The sequence below is a fragment of the Diceros bicornis genome, chromosome 7, assembly GCF_020826845.1.
Source record: "Diceros bicornis minor isolate mBicDic1 chromosome 7, mDicBic1.mat.cur, whole genome shotgun sequence".
Lineage (NCBI taxonomy): Eukaryota > Metazoa > Chordata > Mammalia > Perissodactyla > Rhinocerotidae > Diceros > Diceros bicornis.
The window spans coordinates 65,996,365-66,014,686 of record NC_080746.1 but is presented as its reverse complement, the minus strand read 5'-3'; the positions used below and the strand labels follow the sequence as shown (position 1 = coordinate 66,014,686).

The following is an 18,322-nucleotide window of genomic DNA, read 5'->3' as shown; positions in this document are numbered from 1 at the left end:
ATCTGAACATAAGGTGTAGGTAGAGAGGAATCATGTTCTGGACATAAAGGAAGTTTCTACCAGCTGGCAAGAGGAAGTAGAGAGCCTTGGCAGAAGAGATAGGGAGAGAGGAATAGGAGAGGCTCTGATATTAGGTCCTGGCTTCACCTCTCAGGCTTGAAACTCAGAGTTTCAGATGGATTGAGGAGGCAGCTGAAGGCGATGTGGCCCCTGAGCCAGCATGAGGCTAGAGGGACAATGTAGAAACAGCCACGTAACTCTACAGGCACGAAGAGGGATCCTGTGATGGCACTGGGTCTCCTGCAGCTCCCATGTGTCCCCGAATGCTTGGAGGATGTGGAAAGGAGGTGACAGTATTGGCTAACGGGGGTTCAGGGGGGTTCTAGCAAGTGGGGAAGTGACCCTGTACTAAGGGCTGCAAAGAAGATCTCCTAGGCCAGGTATTCAACGGGAGGTGCCGCCAGTCCTCAGAGATCCACAGGGCCATCAAGAGCCGAAGTGAGGCCTGGTCAGTCTCGAAGCGGGCCAAGCTCCTGAAGAGCAATCCTCTTGCCTGGCTTGCACTGAGAGGACAGGCCGCAAGTGACACCAGCAAAGATCCTCAGCAGCACAGGCAGTGATGGAGGCTTCTGATGGCCAAAGACAAGCAGGACAACACGCCCAGTCAGATGAAAGCACGCGGACCACCCCCTGCCGCCAGGGCCTTTGCACTTCCCTGCACCTAGATGCCAGTGCAGGAAGGAGGAAGGAGAGAGGCGGCCTCTGGGAAGAAAGGAAATAGTTCTAGCAGGGAATTCGAATATTACACTTGACTAAATACTTATCCCAAAGAGACTGAGATAACCTGGAAAAGACTGAGAAACATTAATTAGCAAGATCAAGTTTTTTTTTTTTCCCTTCCTTTTCTTTACCAGGATGGTACTCATTTTAGATAATAAAGAAATTTGCATTTTCTTGCACTATTTTGATGTACTTTACACATTGATCATTCTCTCAGCTTCCATCCAGAACAAACATTTCGTTCTCTGAGACACTGAGACATTCTGTTGGACTATGTGTGGGGGAGTATGTTACAACATGGAGGAGATGCTGTGACAGCACATGGCCCTCCATGTATGGACTACTCACCTCCTCCATGACCCACCCCTAAGCTTAGCTCATCAACCCAGTTCTGGAGCCACGCCTTCAGAGGGCAAAGCATGCGATCGCCAGCCTCAGTTCACTCCCTCCTGACCTGACAGGGACTGGCGTTCACGGTGTTTCTAAAGACCTGCAATCTGTGGTGCCCATGGGCACCTCAAGTGCCTCCTGCTTCTTGAGTAGTAGTACTTCCTAGGGCTTTTTCCCAACCGATGCCTCAGTCCATGATTTTTTAAAAATTTTTTCTTAGTTTCCTTCTCTGCTGGTCTAATTCTCACCAGAACCCACGTGCTGCAATGCACCAAACTCCCTTATTTGGAACCTGATCTGCTTGGCTTCTCCCAGTCACCCCTTCCCTTTCTGGGGAATTGCTCTTCTTTCCTAAATCTGTTGTGAATAACAATTTGCCCAGAGTGCTAAAGCCTCCAACTCCTTCACTTCAAAATCTGAGTAGCAGTCAGGTTCACAAGTGTCAATCTCCCTGTCCTGCCAGGACTCTCCTCAGGAAGTCTACTCCCAACACTCCTGCTGGAGTGGGCACCGGCTCACATTTCCATGACCCCTGGCCTACAGCGAACTGGACCAGGGGGGACACCTAACCCAACCTGGGCAATCTGATACTTTCTCCTGGGAATGTGTGCACCTCAAAGACTCCAGGTGGGTTCCACGGGCACTTGATGGATAATATCTAAGCTGGTTTGAAGGGCCTGCTGGTGTAACTCCCAGTCGAGTCTGGGTAACTGACATTCACTTTAGTTCTATAGCTCTAAGTTTATACCCTTAAAAGGGCAGAAGGTGGTAGATGAGGACTCTGTTCATGCCAGGTGTACTGTGCCACACTGCCCCCTAGTTATGCTGGGAATTGTATAACCCTGAGTTGCAGGGAGCATCAGGCTCAATGAGGTGGTTCCAGCAGACCACCAGACTAGCCGGGTGCAGAACCCCGTTAGCCTTATGTACATATACGTAGAAAAGGCTGAGCTTGGAGAGAGGAAGACTTATCCACATCAGAGCACTCCTTGAGTAGGACTTTGGGGTTTAAAATCTTGCACCCCTGTCAATCAGGATAATGTTGCTGATCTTCACCATATATTCTGATGGGATTCTCTGTCTTCCATCTCTTTTAGAAAAGGAAATTTGATTTAACCAAATGGTGTCCGTGTCTGGTCTTCCCATCAAACTAAGATTACTGCTTGTTAATACAGAGGGTATGCAACATTACACAGGGATGCAATGAAAACCTGGAATTATTTCTATTATTCTCCCCAGGGCTCCTGATTAGGTCAGCTCCATACACAGGAAGGTGGGAAAGGTGCTGGGATATGGCCAGGCCAGCACCATCTTCTCTCAGATATATGGAGAAGGGGGCTGTGATGGGAGCCCTGAGAGCTCTGTCATCTCCTGAGGCCCCCTGGCAGGGATGGTCCTGTTCACAAGTCCCAGGAAGCCTGCTCTGAGGGAGTTTACCCAGCTTTCGAAGCCTTTGACATCATGGAGAGGAAAGGGAGCCATATTGGCTGACCTTTGAGTGTGCAGTGAAGCCATCCAGAATCCCTGAGAGAGAAACGGATTTTTGAACTCATTGGCTTTGAAGACTCCATCTGCCACCTGCCCTGCCAAGGTCAGGGTGTGTTGGATGCAGCCCTGAGCAGGCTGCCAGCTCTCTGCAGGGCTTGGGGCTCAGTCCTAACCTGGTCCCTCAGCCCCCAGCAGTGAAGAGCTTCTGCCAGGCCAGTCTCTCTTCATCCTGAATCCTAACTACCCCATATCCTCTCTCTTCCCTCTCTCTCATTCATTCATACACACACACTTATACACACACACACACACACACACACACTTATCGAGAACACTGGGACTTAATTGCTGTTTTTGTTTTAGGGCAGAAACTTAAAGGGTCTTACAGCTCATAAAAGCGACTTATCTTTAAAGCCAAAGAACAAAGGAGAAGGAACAGAACTTAAATATGTTCATCTATGTCCAGCCAAGTCCAGCCTTGCTCCAATCTGAGGTAATGGCTCACTGGGGCACGGGGAACTGGGGGGTCTCCAGTCTTCCTTTTATCCTCCATGACACACATTATGGATGGTATTTCTTTGTGTGACAGTCACACGAGCACACACACAGCAATCCCTCAGAACGTGGGACATACATAACAATGATCATAACTGAGAACTTACTGAGCATTTATTTATTATGTGCCAGCCACTGTGCTTCACACAGATTAGACTGTTTAATCCTCACAACCACCCTGTGAGATAGGTGCTGTTCTGGCCACTTTATAGATGAGAAAACTGAGATTCAGAAAAACAAACACCTTTTGAGGCAGCACAGGGACTGAATCTAGGCCCCTCCAACTCCAGAGTGAGTGCCCCCCGCTGCTCTGCCCATGGCCTCCTCCATCCTCACAGCTGGTCACAAAGCACAGTGACCTCTCAGATACCTTTTTTCATCTCCTCTGGTACCAGAGCCCCAATTCTGCCAGTTACATTTATTTTTAAAAGGCAAAGTATCGTTTCCCCTCTCAGGATGGATCTGGAGTCCTGGGCATGTACTTCAAAGAGACAGGAAGCAACAGGGCTTGCTCCTGGGGCAGCCTCCTCAGTTTGCCCTCCATATAAGGGGCGCCGGCATTTCATTTCCTCAGTTCTGCTGCAACAGTTGGGAAATGATCATTGTATTAGCTGAAGTAATTCTAGCTGCTGTAACAAATGACACCCAAGTTTCAGTGGTTTAACCCTGAAAACATTTATTTCTCCCTTATTTAACTGTCCAACACAGATTTGCAAAAAGCCAAGTGCTCAGGGTTTAAGGAATATCTCCCAGGTGACCAAAGTCATATAGCATGTTTCCCATGCAGTGAAGGAAGCCCCCAAGGCCCACTTTCTATTCTGCTGCGTGAGGTGCATGCACTGACACCCAGGGCCCAGGCTACAACGTGCCATCCATGGTGACTCTCTCACAAGGTCATTGAGAAGAACTGCCTGTGCACCAAATCAGGGCTCAGTTCCCCGCCGCACCCCTAATCCTTGTCCCCACCCATCTCCTGTGTCCTGAGAAGCAGAGAGCTTTGACACTCTGACACTCCAGATTACAAATAAAAATTAAAGTCCACAGTGACTTATAAGGGTGCAAAAAGTCTATTACAACTGCTCTAAGTGCCACTGCTAGTGCCCAGCTCGACAATTTAATGAACCCACAGATGGACTCCTTCGAGAATTCCACCAGGAGCTGAAGAAGTGAGGTACAGCGCAGTCAGCATTAGTCCCCGGGCTACTCCTCAAGTGGTTCACAGGGTCTCCCTTAGGGATTAATTTTGAGTCCAGGAAAGAAAGAGTCTTAGCTTCTATGGCCCACGGGCAGAAGTCCTCAGGCACCTGCAAATTAGGGGCCCCTAGGCTCTCCTTGAACACACCCAGAGGCCCTGAAACTTAGAATCAGTTCATAAAGCCCGCCCTGCTCTTCTCCTTCTGGCACCACTTCCAACAAAGGAAGACTGTCCCTTGTCCTCAGGCCTGGGTGTGGGGCCTCCCTGCCTCTCCACAGCTGCCCTGCATGTTTGCTTCAGCCAGACTCACCTGACTGTCAGTGGCAGCAGAACTCACATTGGGCGAGGTTCTAATCTTGGCCTCTCAGGATGGCTTTGCATGGGGCAGAGCTGCCTGCACTGGGAGAATGAGGAAAGTTCTCTACCTGGAACCCATGCTCCCTCGTGACCCTGTTCCCAGGGGCTCAGCTCTCTTCACTTATCGAGAGCAGCAGGGAGGAATGTTTCATGGACAGTCACATCTAAGTGTGACAAACACCTCTCTCCATGTGCTCCTGTGGCACTTGACGTAGATAATACTTATGATTGTGCACTTGAATGATTAATTTACACACCACCTTCTGTCTCTCTCATGGTCTGTAACCTCTTCAAGGGAAGGGATGGTTTCTTATTCACATCCATATTTTCTGTACTTAATTATGGCATTTGACCCTCAGAAATGTTACTTAGTAAATGCAATTTATTTTTTGAGAGAATGAGTTGGTAAGTAAATAAGCGAGTGAGTCAATGAGCAAAGATGAATGGGTGATGAACAAATGAGAAGTAAATGATGGCAGAATGAGTGAATGAATGAGGATGTGAGAGGCAGAATGATGGTCCACTGCCTCCAGGTATCCACTCTCCTCTTTTTCCTTGCAAACAGAACCCTGGTTTTCAGTTGGGCACATTTCCACCCAACAAAAAGTATACCTTTTCCACACATGTCCACGTAACTAAGTTCTGTGACTAAGTTAAATGTAAGTAGCAGTGTTGCATGAGACATCAAGGAAAATCCTTAAAAAAGGAATGTGTATGCTTTTGGCTCTTGCCCCTTGCCACCTTTCTACGGCCTGGAAGATGTGTCATGGCTGGAGCTTTGCAGCCATTTTGTACAAGGTGACCTCAAAAAAAAGCCACACCGGTCAGTGAAGCAGAAAGATAGAAGAAATCTAGGTCTCTGTTGAACATGGAATCACTATAACACCCTAGACTGCCTTCCACTGGACCTTTTTTATGTAAGAGAGAAATATTTCCATTTCATTTGTTGTGTTGTGGTTTGTTGTTTTTTGGATTTTTATCATATGTAATTGAATCTGATACTAACCAACTTGCCCAGAATCACAGGTTAATGCTAGAGCCAGTCCTAAAATATAGGCCTCCTGTATCCCAGTCTCAAGTTCTTTCTGATGCCAGGCATAAGTCACCATATGGTGGCCTGAAACTCCACACTCATCCAGACCCTGCAGATGCCCTACAAATGTCAACCCAAGCCATGACACAGAATCAGAGAATCTTGATCATTTTTAAAGACAATCAAAGTGAGCGATGATCTCTGATCAATGTTCAAAACCTACCACACTGGTGGGCATCAAAGAGTCAACCTCAGATCGAATATAGTTCCCAAAGGCCCCAGAAAATGCAAGCAGGGAAACCCATCTATGACCGTAGACCCAGGTACACTCATATCTGTGGTGGCTCCTGCATTTCAACAATAAAGCACTTCTTCCACAAAGTGAACACGTGGCGGTCGAGTCTTACCTCCACCAGGGAATGCCAGTGTGCAATGGGCTTCCGAGGATACGACAACATTTCACTCCAGTGGTCTCTGCCCAGCCTCTCAGCTTCGTTGCCTACTTGACACACGCCGATGATCTCATTGTGACCTACACTGTGAAAATGGTCCACGATAGTTTTTTCTTAAAATTTTGGTATGTAAGTGCAACAACTACTCAATTAAACTAATAGAGGAATTAGGGAAGGAGTGGTTCTTTTCATTCCATAATTTAAAACTACAGGCCATGTTTAATAGCCAATAGTACTTGAGACCCAATATTATACTCAGTGGCACAAAGAGGAAGAACAGAGTCTGCCCCTCATACACCTCAGCTTTCATAACACTGGCATGGCTTAGCTTGTTCCCAAGAACCCTATGTTTAAAGACCTCCCTGACGCATGCTAAGGACGCCACCTCTGTTTCCGGAACTAGATCTATCTCCAAGTCTTCAAATCCATGCAATGAAAAGGGAGCCCTGTGAAAGGAGTTTCTTCCAATAATGGTTGCTCAAATTCTTGCAAGAGGCAACCAAGTCCAGATAAGGGAGAAGCTCTGGGTTTGACGGCCAGTGTTTTGGGCTCACAAAGAGGGCAGAGTGGAGATGGCTCCTGGGTCTTCTTGCAACCCCTCTCTTTAGAGAATATGTTTTTTTTATGCTCTTTCCTCCTTCCTTCCAAACCCAGCTTTGCTTCTTATAAGACTTCCCTACTGTAAAGGAGCTAAGAGACTTAGCTCCTTTAACTTCAGGGCTAATATTTCTGAAACATTCCTTGGGTCGGCCCCTACCTTGGGTCAAATTTCTTTTCCCTTAGCAGTTTTTAGTTAGAAGTCCTTTGCATAACCAGAATGACATGGCCTGACCTTTAACTCTATGGGATCCAAACTCACAGACTTTCTCTCTTTCTTTTTTCCCTGCTGCAAAGGTGAGTGATTTTTCTCCTATCTGTGTGTAAGGAGTAAGGGGGAGACAAGGGCGGGAAAGTAGTGTGAAGGATATTTGAGTCTATGCTCACTAAAATCAGTAGCATGCAGAAGCCCCATGAATTCTGCCATGGATTTTTCCAGGCCAGATTCATGAGTTTACTGAGAATTAAATTGAAGCAGAGCTCACATAATCAGATTTGTCGATGCGGGAAACTTGGCAATAGCTGGAAAAATGCTGGCCTAGCCTTCCACGGTTGGTGGGCAATGTCCCCTCCTGTGGCCTGACACTATTGGTGTTGTGCGTCGTCCAGAGGAGACAGGATGAGGTCTACTGCCCAGCGTGGGCTGTCACACCCACGGGCAGCTGAGCCAACCCATGCGCTCCCTGGGCTGGAGGACGGTTATGCTTCACCCAGGTATAAGGGCACTGAAGTTTCCTTGCTGACATTTCAGAGGCATGTGGGAAAATTTTTAGCTACAAATAATATTTGTAAGATTATATTAGAAGTCAGAATGATTTTTTTATAATTGTGCCCAGACCACGTGGGAGGTTTCCAATTAAAAAGAGACTTTGCATTTCAGTCTAATGACTGGTTTAACATGTATAATTCCCTGTTGGTACTTGCTTTGCATATTAAAATGACTGTTTTTCAAATCTGTCCTTTAAATACACAATTGGCTACAATGCAGGCTATAAATAACTCTTCTGTGCTGTATTAATTAGAAAGTCGAGCATCTTATACATTTTAATGTACCCTGTCATCCATACTGATTCTAGCATTTTCAAGAGAACATTTCTGTGTTTGCTTTCAGACTTAAGTGGATGGAAATGATCTTTATTAAACACATTGGGAAAAGAAAAAAAACGATGAAGTTATGTATTTAGAAATGTTGATGGTCTGGCTAAAGTAATCATTCTGCTGTTTTGAGTGGAATCTTTCCAAAGAAGGCCAGGCAGGATTGCTCAAGAGAAGATTAATCCTGTGGGGCCACAGTTCTCCAAGCTGAGATCTAGAGGGCGTGCAGGGATGGAGAGGGATAGAGGTGGGGGAGGATGGAGGACGAGAGAGAAGTAAGAAAATGGGAGAGCTGAGAGGCACTTAGGTAATCTGACTCTACAGCATGGTTTGGAAAATAGTGACTCTATCTGTCAATCTGCTTTTCATGTGCTGCTCATTCGACTCATTTCCTGCGGCATGGGATCCCAGGTAAGCTTCTGTGGCTGCACACCCCCTCTGCCCTCCCTGCCCTGGGCACGGCGGACCTGCACTGAGAAAGAGCTCCAGGAATCTCACCGGTCGTAGTCCATGACTGCTATGGACAAGTGGATTTGGTCAATGTTCTCAGGAGGGACGTCAAAGACTATGGCTTCATTGTAAACAGGATTCAGAGTGTTCCTCTTGGTGGACGTTTTCCTCTTCTTCAGCCGTCTGCCTTCACACATCAGGGAGACTTTCACGTAGGGATCTGTACAAACCATGACAAACAGGGGTACTGTGAGGATAAATGGACATTTAGGCTAGCAGTTTCGTCACTGTGGAGTTTCATGCAGAACTCTCTTACCTGCCCGTGGACTGGAGTTTGAGGCGTTTAATTAATATGATGCCTGGGCAGCGACGAGTTAGGACAATTAAGTCATTCATTCAAGAAAAAGCACAGGACACTGTCTCCTCAAAACTCGTGGAATTTAAAAATAGTGTGAAAACATCTGTTACCCAATTAGAAAATGCTCCAGCTAGAATTCAAGACCTGCCTGGCTGTGACAGGAAGAGGAATGCAAAGCCTCTTCCATGGCCTGGGAAATGGGCTGCAGGTCTCGACTCTGAGGCACCCCAGGGAATCTATTCCTAAAGATTAAGGCTTTAGGAAAGCGAGAAGCTGAATTCCCAGAGGACAGGGAGAACTTGGTGCGGAGGGAGTGGATTTCATTAAGTGCAGGGGCCTTGAGCTCCCAGGGAGAGAAAGGACACAGGCTTGCTTGTGGTGTCACACTGGGATGGAGTGACAGGTGACAAGGCTGGTCTCTGCTTCAGGTGGAACCTTCCTGGTCCCACCTCACTACCCTCCTGCTCCGTGGGGAGTTCCCCTTTTCTCTTCACCTGCATAACCACATGCTGTCCTGACTCCTTGACACTGTCCAGGAGGGACTCAGAGGGCCGGAAGGGGCCACACCTTTTTTTCCTGCTTGGAAAAACACTGGAGTACAGGAAGCAGAATATACTGCATCTAATGTCCTTTGATTCCAGTGACTAAGAGCCAGGGGACTGGGTGTTTTGTGACCACATTTCAGGAGCCCCTGCAGAGGTTACTCATGAATTTGTATAGTAGGAACTGCGTATCGGAGCACTTTTTGTTAAAGATTAGAATTTAATGGGCCGGCCCCGTGGCTTAGCGGTTAAGTGCGTGTGCTCTGCTGCTGGCGGCCCTGGTTCGGATCCCGGGCGCGCACCGACGCACGGCTTCTCCGGCCATGCTGAGGCCGCGTCCCATACACAGCAACTAGAAGGATGTGCAACTGTGACATACAACTATCTACTGGGGCTTTGGGGGAAAAATAAATAAATAAAATTATAAAAAAAAAAAAAGAATTTAAGTGCCCATGCTTGATTCACTGGAATAAACCAAATTGCACAGTTCACTGACAGGCTTTTTATAAGGACATAGGATTCTTCAGTCTTCAATGAGCCTGAGATGATTGCTTATATCTGAGGAAAGACCCAGTTAGATAAGCATGTGCAAACTGTAGGTCCAGTTCCCAACTATGGTTCAGAAGACCTAAGAGTGAATGATGATGATAATAATGATAGCGAACATCAGGCAACATTTAGTATGTGCCAGGCACTGTTCTTACGGCTTCCTACGTATTAACTCATTTAATCTGACAATAACCCAGTGAGCCAGATACTGTTATTACCCTCATTTAACAGATGGGGAATCTGAAGCCCAGAGAGGTTAAGTGACCTGCCTAAGGTCACACAGCTAGTAGGTCTAGGACTGGGATTAAACCTAGGCATTTGGTTCCATGCACTTTATTACTATACTAGAAACTTCATAAGTTGCTGCATTAGAACCGTATGAGGAAGTCTGAATTTGAGAATGTCCCACCTGATGCTCCTGTTATGTCCATTGCCTTTAAATTCCTTGCTTTTATAATGGTAATGGTCAGCCTGCCAGCCGTTGGAAGATAGCAGAGGGAAAACATCAGCTCTCCAAGATCCACGTTGTCCTGTTGAGAAAGCAGAAACTGACGCGTTAGGAAGTATCTTCAGCCTGGGCGCGTAAGGACCAGCTGCAGGGCAGCACTGGAAGGAAGGCACTGCTCCTTTTGATCTGGTGAATCCCCAGCATCTCTCCCCTTCATGTCGGTCACATGGAGAAGGATTAATCCCTGCACTTCGGGAGCCCCTCACCCTAGGGAAGCATAGCCCATATTTAGATGGCAAAGCTGTGGAGGGTGTCCAGGGCTCCGCTACCCTCTATGCAGCCACTTGCCCGGCACAGCCTCACACAGGTTCCCCTAGACCAGAAACACAGCCCTCAGAGCGCATGCCCCCACAGCGGTAACTACCCCCGACGGAGTCCCCATGTGGATCCACTCATATCCCTCATATCTCTATGACAATCCACACAGAGTTCCCGGGACAAAGCTACACAGAGCAGCCCCACCGAAAGTCCACACATGCTCTGCACACAGCGCCATGCAGCCTCCTCCAGTCTGTCAAACGGGTCCCCACACAGTTTCTCGGAGACTCAGTCCCACACTCCCAACCCCCCTGCCTTTTCCTACATAGCCTCCTCCACAGTTTTTCCCACAGGCCCCACAAAGGACCACAAAGTCCTCCAAATAGTTACTGTCCATATGCATCCTTCCATCATGGCCCCACAACACACACACAACCCTTCACCCACCAGAGCACTGCACACCAACTAGTTCTCTGACAACCCCTGTGCAGACCAGCACATGGCTCCACTGAACCCTGGAAACACCTAGTCTCTTTGTGGCTCTGGACAAGGAGGCTACAGGAGCCTGAGAGAGGCACCCTGTGATCCTACACATCCACAGCCCTGGACACACCGGGACACTCGCCTCGCCCCACCAAGCCTCGGACAAGGGCTCCGAGAAGTCTCTACACAGGGAGAGATGGGTGGGGACCCAGACGCTGCAGGCCCTCTACTGCCGCCCCGGGGGTTCCCGCTTTGCCAGAAGCTCTTGCGTTCCTTTGGTGTGTCTCTAAGGAACCCCCATCTCCCTCTGCTGGGGAAGACATCCCCTAGGGCAGTGTGCAGCCATTCAAATAGGTCCGAATACACACTTCTCTTTCTCTTTTTTAGCCGAGGGAGAGTGTAAACAGAAAGGGGAAAAAAAGAGCCAGTTCATTCAGTTTCAATTTTTGAGACACCTGAGGTCATTGAGCTGGGTGCCTGTGTCTAATTAATACAGTTTCACACTGATAATGCTCTGGGGAGTCCGGTTTTTGCCCTCAACATCCACAGCCTCTCCTCCCCTTCTGGATTCTCTAAGGATGCTTCTATTTTTAGAAGCACAGATTCAGCTCTGGAAGGTCACCTCACCCAGCCTCCCTGCCTTGACCGCTTCCGCAGGAGGATGAGGCGATGGGAATCTGGTCGCTAAGGCAGATGGATTGCTCTGTGTCTTCATGTGTCGCTTGCCTCGTGTCAATAAATGACCTCACTTCGCAGCCAGGCTCTCCTAGTTCCTGGAGCCCTGACCTCAAGAGATGCGGGTGGCTGGGCCTTTCCTTCTGGGGTGGAGGTGAGGGGGAGAGAGGAGAATTCTACAGGAGTGGGGGTGTCACAGAGGGCAGGGGCTGAACTGCTTTGTGCTGTGGGGTCCCTACTGCACGAGGAGTGTCTGCTCTCACTGAAGAGGGAGGGTCTGACCCAGCTTCCTGCTGGTGGCAGAGGAGAGAGAGGAGCAACAGCTGTCTCCACAAATTATCCTTTTCCTTCCATACTCCCTGGCCTACTCCTTCGCCCTTTGACTTCTCCTGTTTGCCTTAAGCAGAAAGGTCCAGACACACGTTCTTCCTTCCCTTCTCCTTTCCCTTAGCTCGCTTCTCCTCTCCTCTCATCCTGCCCAGGAAATCTTGGTTTGACAAAGTAAAATAGGAAGAACAAAAATCATGCCTATGAAGCGTCATCATCATTAATTCTTTAAGCACACAATTCCTGAGGGGCCACACTGTATAAGCTCTGTAGGATTTGAGATATGAAGATGCATGCAGTCCAGTTTCTGCCCTCAAAGTCAACGCACATAATTGAATGTGATGTGTCAGGCTACTTTTAAGCTAAGTGCATTCCTCTTTCCAACATAAACCCCATTCATAAATATTTATATTATATGGCTGTTTGCTCATGAGTTAAAACTAAAAAAACAAAAATCAAGCTTCAGACTCAGTGATACATTCAGAAAGTGAGCTAGGGCTAAAGTCCACACTTGTATTTAAAAAAAAAAGGCAAACTAAAGAAATAGTTATCAGGGCTGGCCCCATGGCTTAGCAGTTGAGTGTGCGCGCTCTGCTACTGGTGGCCCGGGTTGGGATCCGGGCGCACACCGACGCACCGCTTCTCCGGCCATGCTGAGGCCACATCCCACATACAGCAACTAGAAGGATGTGCAACTATGACATACAACTATCTACTGGGGCTTTGGGGGTAAAAAAGAAAAAAGGGAGGAGGATTGGCAATAGATGTTAGCTCAGAGCTGGTCTTCCTCAGCAAAAAGAGGAGGATTAGCACAGATGTTAGCTCGGGGCTGATCTTCCTCACAAAAAAAAAAAAAAGAAATAGTTATCAAAGAGAAAACGCTTGGTTTGATTTCCAACTGCTTTAAAAATAAATCATTTAAACTTTTCTAAATTATGAAAGTAAAAATGATAAAATTCAAATACAGAAAATTTTAAGTAAAATAGTAAAATATTCCCTTTTCTCATGTACATACCACCTATGTCACCCCTTTCTCTAGAGTAACAGTGAATAACCATCCAGATTTTTCTTTTCATTCATTCACCCATCCATTCATTCCTTCATTCACTTATTCTTTCAACAATGGTTGTGGTTGTAGTTCTGTTGAGCATTGCTCTTTTCCAGAATCTGGGAGCTCCAGAAGCTGGATTCTGCAGTGGTGAACAAAAGACATGGTTCCTTAAGGAGAGATGGGCTTGGTGGGATATGGAACAGGAGTTCATGACGCCTAATGCTAATTCTACTTTCTCCCCATCTGCTGATGCTGATTTGGGGTCAAGAACCTGTAGACCCTGATGTTTGTAAACATTCCTTTAAATTAGTGGTTCTCAGCCAGGAGCAATTCTGCTTCCCCGGGGGACATTGGCACTATTTGGAGAAATTTTTGATTGATACAACTGGGGAGGCAGGTGTGTTACTGACATCTAGTGGGTAATGAGTGACATCTAGTGGGTGCAGGGATGTTGGCTAAGCATCCTATAATGCACAGGGAAGCCCCTGACTGCAAAGAATTATCTGGTCCAATATGTCAAAAGTGCCAAGGTTGAGAAACTCTGTCTTAGATAGAAGTGCTTAGATTGTTAGTAAAAATTTTTCTAGAATGCTGATAAAAGTCAAATATAAAAAGGTGGTGGAGTATTTTGCTTCTTTTTCAGCTTGACAGGAATCAGATATGTAGAAGTGTCACTGGCAGCTGAGTGCCCTAGAGGGTACTAGGGGAAGGAAAATGTCATACAAAGAAATGCTTCATTTGCTCCTGCTTTGTGTGGCCAAGTTCAGTATTGTTGGCAAGATATATTGGGAATTTATAACAAGTGTGTGCAATTCTCTACCTACCAATCTGCAAACTCTTTCTACGATATGTTTGCCTGTAGTGGTCTATGATAGCTATAGTTTTTGTCTAACTAGTGTACTTTTGCATTCCTCTTCTTGGGTTCTTTTGGTGACTCCCTCCCAATTCCATGAAGTTCTAGAAGGACTGCTAGAGGAATTCAGGCTGACCAAAATACTCATGCCCCTGTCCACTGTTGTCTATTTAGGGATGAGTATGTAACCCAAGCAGGGCCACTTAAAGACCCCCTTGGGATTGAAAAATTGATACTGAGAAAGGGACATTCTCATTTTATTGGAGTTATTCATTGGTAAGATATGAAACCAGAATTGTTGTAAGGTTCTTGTACTATATATAGTACAAGTAGTATAATGTGACCTTAAGTTAGGCTGTGTATATTAAAGATGTATACTGTAAACTGAAAAGAAATGACTAAAATAATACAACAAGGAGTTATAGCTAATAAGCCAATGAAGGAGATAAAATAGATGATTAAAAATATTAAATTAATCTAAAAGAAGGAAGAAAAAAAGGGAAAAGGAATAAGATGAGAAGAGGCAAATCTGATAGAAATAAACAGTAAGACGGTAAATTTAAACCTAACTATTTCAGTAATTACATTAAATGTAAATGATCTAAGCATCCAAATAAAAGGTAAAGATTGTCTAATTCAATAAAAATAGCAAGACTCCATTTTATGCTGCCTACAAGAAATCTCCCTTAAATATAAAGATATAAATAGATTAAAAGTAAAACAATGAAAAATGGTATGACATACTAACACTAATAAAAAGAAATGTAGAGTGGCTAAACTAATATCAAAGTATATGTCAGAGCAATGAATGTTACCAGGGACAAGGAAGGTCATTTCATTATGATAAAGGGGTCAACTCATCAAGAGTACATAACAAGGCTAAATATTTATGCACCTGATAGCACATCCTCAAAATGCATGAAGACAAGCTGATAGAACTGTGAGAATAAATAAACGAGTCCCCAGTTATAGTCAGAGATTTGAATATTTGGACAATACTATCAACTAACTTGGCTTAACTAGTGGCATTTAAAAAACACTCCACCAAACAGCAGTAGAGTACACATTCTTTTCAAGTGCACTCAGAACACTGACCAAGATAGCCCATATTCTGAGCCATAAAACAAGTTTCAATTAAACCTGAGGAGATTCAAAGTATATTTTCTGACTGCAACGGAAATGAATTAGAAGTCAGTAACAAAAAGATATCTGGAAAACCTCCAAATATTTGGCAACTAAATAATATAGTTCTAAATAGCCCATGGATTAAAAAAGAAATCTGAAGAGAAATTAGAAAATATTTTGAGCTGAATTAAAAAGAAAACATGATATATTAAAATTTGTGGAATGCAGCTAAAGCAGCACCTAGAGGGAAATTCATAGCACTCAAATGCCTGTATTAGACAAGAATAAAACTCTCAAATCAATGACCTCAGCTTCCAGTCTAAGAAACCAGAAAAATAAAAATAAATTAACAAAGTAAGCAGAAGAAAGGAAATAATAAAGATTACACAAAATAATATAAAGATGTGAATTTTAAATAATAGCATAACCACTAAAAGAACTAATAGTTATATGTAATAAGCCACTAATGGAGATAAAATCGAATTATAAAAATACTCAATCCAAAACAAGGCAGAAAAAAAGAACAAAAGTGCAGAGGGAACAAACAGAAAAGGTAAATTTAAATATTACCACATTGATAATTACATTAAATGTATATACCTAATAACTTCAATTGAAAGGACAAAAATTGTCAGATTGGACAATAAAGCAAGACCCAACTATATATGCTATCTATAGGAAACTCACTTAAAATATCATGACAAAGATAGGTTACAAAAGGATGAAAAAATTAGGCCATGTAAACACTAATTAAAAAAAAGCTAGACTGGCTACATTAATACTAAAAAGAGTTCAGACCAAGAAATATTACCAAGGAGTAAGGGGACATTTCATTGATAAAGGGTCAAATCATCAAAAGGACATAACTTTAAATGTGTATATTTCTAATAAGAGACCCTCACAATATATTAAACAAATCTTACAGAATTAAGAGGAGAAATAGGCAAACTCCCAAGTAGAGTTAGAGATTTCAACCCCACTCTATCAGTAATTGATTGAACAAAGTAGCAGAAAAGAAGTAAGAATATAAAAGACTTGGACAACATTATCAAACAAGTTGATCTAATGATATTTACTCACCCCTTAATACTCCATACAACAACAGCAAAATGCACATTCTTTTCAAGTGTACATCAAACATTTACCAAGATAAACCATATTCTGGGCCATAAAATAACTCACATTAAATTCAAGAAGATTGAAATCATACAAAGCATATTCTTTAACATGGATAAAATTAAACTAGGAGTCAATCATAGATATCTGGAAAATATCCAAATATTTGAAAATTAAATAGTACTTTTCTAAATTACTCACAGGTCAAAGAAAAAAATCATGAGGGATATTACAAACTACTTTGAATTGAACGAAAATGAAAACACAACATATCAAAATTTGTAGGACACAGCAAAATCAGTGTTTATAGGGAAATATATAGCATTAAAAAAAGTATCATCTCAGAACAGTGATCTGAGCTTCAACTTAGAAACACAAAAACAAGAGAAAATCAAACACGAGGTATATAAAAGGAAGGAAATAATAATTATGAGTAGAAAACAATGAACATAAAAAATCAAAACGCTAGAGAAAATCAATGAAACCAACATCCTAGCAAGACTGATCAGGAAAGAAAATGAGAAAATATTAATTATCATTATCAAAAATGGAAGCGGACACATCTGTACAGATACTATAGACATTAAAATAATAAGGGGATATTATGAACAATTTTATCCCAATAAATTTGACAACTTAGATAAAATGAACAAATTACTTGAAAGACAAAAAATACCATACCAAACTAAAGAAAAAATATGTAACACAAATAGTTATATATTCTAAATAAATTGAAGTCATAGTTAAAAACCTTCCCACAAATAAAACTCCAGGCAACTTAAAAAAAATAATAACAATTCTACACAAGCTTCTCCATAAAATAGAAGAGGTAGAAACACTTCGCAACTCATTATATGAAGAGAGCAATATTCTGACACTAAAACTAGACAAAGATATTATAAGAAAACCACAGACCAGTATCCTCATGGACACAGACACAATTATCCTTAATAACACTTTAGCAAATCAAACCCAGCAATATATTTAAAAGGATATGTATTCTGAACAAGTGAGATTTATCCTGGGAATGTGAGGTTGGCTCAACATCTGAAAATCTTTATCAAGGTAAATCACCATATCAACATGCTAAAAAAAAATCCATATCGACAGATACAAAACAATCATTTGACAAAAGTCAATACCCATTCCGGACAGAAACTCAGCAAACCAGGAATAGAAAGGGACTTCTATTAGGAAAGGCATTTATAAAAAGCTACAGTGAATATTATACTTAATGATGAAAGACTGAACACTTTCTCCTTAAGATCAGGGAACCCGGGCAGGATGCCTGCTCTCACCACTTCTACTCAACATTGTACTAGAGGTTCCAGCCACTGTAATAAGGCAGAAATAAAGTCATACACATTAAAAAGAAAGTAGTAAAACTCTTATTGCAGATGCAATGATTGTTTGTGTAGAAAATCCTCAGGAATCCACAAAAAGCTACTAAAACAACTAAGTTTAGCAAGGCCAACAAGGTCAATACAAAAGCAACATTATTTTTATATACTAGAAATGAAACAAGTGAATTGAAATGTAAAAATATGCTTACATATATACTTAGGGATAAATTTAACAAATTATACGCAAGACCTGTACACTGAAAACTACAAAACATTGCTGAGACAAATTAGATAAGACGTAAATAAATGGGGAGAGAGTTCACATTCATGGATCAGGAGACTCAGTATTGTTAAGATATCAGTTCTTCCCCAACTGATCTGTAAATTCAATGCAATTCCATTCAAAATCCCAACACACCTTTTGTAGATGTTGACAAACTGATTCTAAAGTTTATATGGAAATGCAAAGAACTTAGAATATCCAAAATCATTTTGAGAAAGAACAAAATTGGAGGACTTAACATTACCTGCTTATGAGACCTAGAATAAAACTACAGTAATCAAGATAGTAAGGGATTGGCAAAAGGACAGACATATTGATCAATGGAAGAGAATAAAGAGGCCAGAAGTAGACCCTCATTTATATGGTGAAGTGATTTTCTAGAAAAGTGCCAGATAATTTAATGAAGAAAGGATATTCTTTTCAACAAATAGTGTTAGAATAGTTGGATATCCATTTGCC

At 43.4% G+C, this 18,322-nt stretch overlaps 1 protein-coding gene across 2 annotated transcripts in view; it reads right to left on the bottom strand.

Annotated features, from left to right (window-relative positions):
- The window catches only part of SYT9 (synaptotagmin 9), a 183,630-nt gene that overhangs the window by 43,075 nt on the left and 122,233 nt on the right, over positions 1-18,322 (bottom strand). The window contains exons 4-6 of one of the 2 annotated variants that reach the window (XM_058545877.1): positions 10,251-10,371; positions 8,441-8,612; positions 6,206-6,335 (exon numbers count right to left, since the gene is read on the bottom strand). In XM_058545877.1, coding sequence (XP_058401860.1) covers positions 6,206-6,335; positions 8,441-8,612; positions 10,251-10,371 — 423 coding nt within the window. Of the gene's footprint in view, positions 1-6,205; positions 6,336-8,440; positions 8,613-10,250; positions 10,372-18,322 lie in introns of those variants that run through there. The other variant, XM_058545878.1, reaches the window with a different exon arrangement.